Here is a 4,235-nt window from a genome sequence, read left to right on the forward strand (position 1 = left end):
AGCGAATCAGCCGCTCCCGCAGCAGCGCGGCGGCGGCGCGGAGCTGCGCTTGTGCCTTTTCTGGTTTCCTTTTTTTTTTTTCCCTTGCTTCTTCTTCTTTTTTTCCGCCTTTTTTTTTTCCCCCCATTCCCTCCCTCCCCCCCCCCCGCGCACCCTCCCTCCCCCTTCCCACTCCATCCTCCTCCGCCTCGCCCCTGCCCACCGCCCCCAGTCTCCGGAGCCGCCGAGCGCTGCCCATCGCCTCTCCGCCCTCCGCCGTCCCTCCCGCGGCAGCTCCGCCGGCGCCGGCGGAGGCAGCAGCGGAGCGAGGGGCGGCCCCGGGGCCGCTGCCCCCTTCCCCGCCGCGGGGGCGTGCGGGCATCGCCGGGGGTGCGCGGAGCGCGGAGCGGAGCCCGGCGCCGCCTCCATGTTCCAGCTGCCCATCCTCAATTTCAGCCCGCAGCAGGTGGCCGGGGTATGCGAGACCCTGGAGGAGAGCGGGGACATCGAGCGCCTGGGTCGCTTCCTCTGGTCCCTGCCCGTGGCCCCCGCGGCCTGCGAGGCGCTCAACAAGAACGAGTCGGTGCTGAGAGCCCGGGCCATCGTGGCCTTCCACACGGGGAACTACCGGGAGCTCTACCACATCCTGGAGAACCACAAGTTCACCAAGGAGTCCCACGCCAAACTGCAAGCCCTCTGGCTGGAAGCGCACTACCAGGAGGCGGAGAAGCTGCGGGGTCGACCCCTGGGGCCGGTGGACAAGTACCGGGTGAGGAAGAAGTTCCCGCTGCCCCGCACCATCTGGGACGGCGAGCAGAAGACACATTGCTTCAAGGAGCGGACGAGGCATTTGCTGCGGGAGTGGTACCTGCAGGACCCTTACCCCAACCCCAGCAAAAAGCGGGAACTGGCTCAGGCCACGGGACTTACTCCCACACAAGTGGGCAACTGGTTCAAAAACCGCAGGCAAAGGGACAGGGCAGCAGCCGCTAAGAACAGGTAAGGTGCTGCCCGTCCCGTCGGGGCACAGGAACCCCCCTTAGCGAGCCTTCGTGGGGGGGGGGCGGTGCGAGACTGCCGGCAGAGGATGGGCGAAACGAGCCCGGGAGGTTTCTCCCCGGGAAATGCAGCGAGATAAAGCAGGAGCAGCGGGAAAACCCTAGGGGTTTTAAATGACCTGGTTTTAACAGGGGAGGGTCCCCGCCCCGGCTCCCCCTTGGCCGCCCTGGAGGGAGCGGGACGAGGGAGCGTGAGAGGGGCCGCCCGGAGCCGCCGCGACCCCGGCGGGAGCTGGAGTGTTCAGGGCCGTGTTCAGGGGCTGAGCGGAGAGAAATCCCCTTCAAAGTTTTGCCCGGACATATAGATACCTCTTCGAGGTACGTCCATCCTGAGCAGAGCCGGCCATGCCCTCTGCGGGCCCTGCCAGAGCCTCCATGCCCTGTTCCTCTGCTGGAGCCAGCTGCGAACATTCCTCGGGATATTGCTCTTATTTCTATTCTTTAAAAATATATTAAAGAACAAAATCGCAGCTCTAAATGGGCAGTGTTATCCCAATACTAGTGACACAAACAGGCGCTCCGGGAAGCGTGGAAAGGAGCAGAGTCTCCCCATTATGCCCTCTCCATGATCCCTGGGAAATTCCCGTTGTCACCCCTCAGCCGGGCTGCCGCAAGTCAGGGACGTGGCTGCCATCACCTGCAGCCCCTTTTTGTAGGCTGAGGGAACATGTAAGGCCTGCTGGAGGGGAGCCGCCGCCCGGGAGATGCTGCAAGGAATTACCGACCGCTCGGATGAGGCCCGGTCTGGGGACAGGCTGCGGAGGAGGGGGACAGCCTTCCCCCGGGTGTGCCAGCCGACGAGCGGGGTTGACCCTGAGGTGGGCACCCAGTTTCTCATCTCAGCTCTGCCTGAGAAACTGAGTGCCCACCCAGTTCCTCCTCTCTCCTGTCGCTGGTGTAACTGGTGTGAGCTGGAGGCTGCGGGCAGCAGCTCGGGGGTGCAAGTCGGGGGAGCCCCCAGTGGGGTCGCAGGGGGCTGCCGGCGGGTCCGGGGGTGCGGAGGGCGGGCGGTGATGCTGTGTGTGCCGGTTCCTTGCAGGCTACAGCAGCAGGTCCTAACGCAGGGCTCGGTGCGCTCGCTGCAAGCGGAGGAGGAGAGCGGCGGGGAGGCGGTGGGGGCCGCCTCCAGCCCCGCAGCCAGCCTCTCCAGCAAAGCGGCCACCTCCGCCATCTCCATCACATCCAGCGACAGTGAATGTGACATCTGACACCACCGCCATGGCAATGCGGGGGCAGCGGCAGGCCCGGCTCACCGGTGCCTGCCCGCACGGCCGGAGCAGCGGGGCTGGCAGTGCCCGGCCGCGGGAGCCAAACCCGGGGTGCGGGGAGCTCCCCCGCCGCCCGCCCGCGCCTCCCTCCCAGTCCCGCAGCAGACTGCATTAAAAAACGTCATTGAAATCCTTGTCGCCTTTACTTCGAAGGATTTGCAGAATTTATGCCTAAAAAAAAAAAAAAAGTAACTAAATAAAGCCCAGAAAACGAAAAATAATAATCAACAAGAAAACCGAATGCCAAGTTGGAAAATGTCTGAGCGCCTGCCCTTATCCCGTGGGGGTGTTTCATGTCGAAAAGACGCTGTTCTTTTGGTTGGGTTTTGCTTTACTTTCAAGGGTTTTTTATATATATATATATATAATGTTTATTTACTTATTTAAGGGATTGCTATGGTAGATTTTTTCTATTATTATTATTATTAATTATTATTATTTTTGGCTTGTTCTCTATGTGCACAGGTGACTTGTAGAGCATGTGCAGGACGAAACTGTATGAAGCAGCCTAAAACCATAATAAAATATTTGGTGAACGACCCTCGCATCTGCTTTGAAATGACGGTGTCGGTCTCAAGCCCGCCAGTTTACGCAGAGCAGATCTCCGAGGCCACGGGTATTTCAGCATCAGCTCGGCAGGAACAGAACTAGCGGGTCCCCAGGACCGAGGGTGATGTCTTTGCCAGGCAGGGAGCGGGGGGCAGCCGGGATGAGGGGAAGAGTGAGGGGAAGGGTCTGGAGGGGGATGCGGGTGCCCAGGCAAGGGAAGGAAGCGGCATCGCCGCGGCTTCTCCTCTCCCAAGGGCTGAAGCTTTGCGGATTATCGCGGCCAGTGTTCGGACAGAGACGAGGAAAAAAGGGGGAAAAAAACCCATTAAAATGGAGAGAGATGGTTGGGGCACAGCCCAGCCGGGGAAACTAAGCCTCCTCCTTCACCTGGCAAAGGCAAGGAGAAGATGGGGAAATAACCATGCCAAGGAAGGACCCGATTAGGGGCGAAATAGCCCCAAATCGCGGCCTCTGAGATGTGCCAGGGGTTGTCCCCACCATCCGCCTCCGTCGCTTTGTCTTGCGGCGGTTTTGCTGGAGGAAACCAAACGCCAGGTTCAAGGAGCGTGCTAAGCTTTTTCCCCCCAGCCAGAAGGATTTTATATTATACAATTTGACATTGATCTTTAAATCGCCTGAGCTGTGCTTTTTTTGTCTTCTCGGTCTCATCGCGTTTACTTCCCTGTCCTCAGAGAGATGCCTCCCCGGTAAGCTGATTGCTCGGCTCGTTTTATTTAGCAGCCGAAGCCTGGCACCGGGCAGCGCTGGGAGCAGGAGATGCCCCGGCTCCCTGCAAGGGCAGCGGCCGGGGAGGCACAGGGGCATTTATTTCGGTTCCTTGATAGTTTAATTCAATCCTGCTGCCTTTTATCGGGGGGTATATCTCTGTCTCGGCAGTGGCTTTTCCCCCTCTGCCTGAAATTGAATTTAAAGGCCGGATTCAAGGCGTTTATACCGCCGATGCCTGAATCTGCTTTCCACCCCCAAATGCATGTACCTTGGTTTTCCTTATAGACGGTTTCAGGGATAGGGCAGGTAGCAGGAATTTATTAGCTGTTTTCCAAGCTTATTTACAAGCAGCTATTTCCTTGGTGGGGTGTAATTGAAGGTGTCGGAGGGGGCAAATGAGCTGTAAGTTGGGAGCGCGGGAGGAGTGGATCGCAGGGCGGGGAGCGGGGGCAGTGCGCGGGTTTCCACCTGCCTTTAGGGTACCTACCTGCGGGAGCGTCCGGACCAGCACACCTTGCACCCCAAACCCCGAGGGGTTTTTGCCTCTTAAACCCCACCGGATTAAAGCCGTGCAAGAGGAGCCCGGCTTTGCTGTTTTAACCTCAGACAAGGTGTGAGTTTTACCTTGGGTTTGGGATTCGCTGGCGAGCAG

At 59.4% G+C, this 4,235-nt stretch overlaps 1 protein-coding gene across 1 annotated transcript; it reads left to right on the top strand.

Moving 5' to 3' along the window:
• The first annotated feature begins 205 nt into the window (after window positions 1-205).
• SIX6 (SIX homeobox 6) lies at window positions 206-2,844 on the top strand. Its single transcript, XM_027711782.2, has 2 exons — window positions 206-978; window positions 2,077-2,844. The coding sequence occupies exons 1-2, from the start codon at window positions 407-409 to the stop codon at window positions 2,243-2,245; spliced, it is 741 nt and encodes a 246-aa protein (XP_027567583.1). The 5' UTR covers window positions 206-406; the 3' UTR covers window positions 2,246-2,844.
• The last annotated feature ends 1,391 nt before the right edge of the window (window positions 2,845-4,235 follow it).

The sequence above is a fragment of the Pipra filicauda genome, unplaced genomic scaffold (genome assembly GCF_003945595.2).
Source record: "Pipra filicauda isolate LSUMZ 115617 unplaced genomic scaffold, ASM394559v2 scaffold304_size882533_pilon, whole genome shotgun sequence".
Lineage (NCBI taxonomy): Eukaryota > Metazoa > Chordata > Aves > Passeriformes > Pipridae > Pipra > Pipra filicauda.

Bases quoted from the DNA above. Each gene is read 5' to 3' on its own strand.
- SIX6 (XM_027711782.2), top strand. From the start codon at position 407: ATGTTCCAGCTGCCCATCCTCAATTTCAGCCCGCAGCAGGTGGCCGGG. The intron at 979-2,076 runs GTAAGGTGCTGC...GGTTCCTTGCAG, and splicing joins GCAGCAGCCGCTAAGAACAG to GCTACAGCAGCAGGTCCTAA.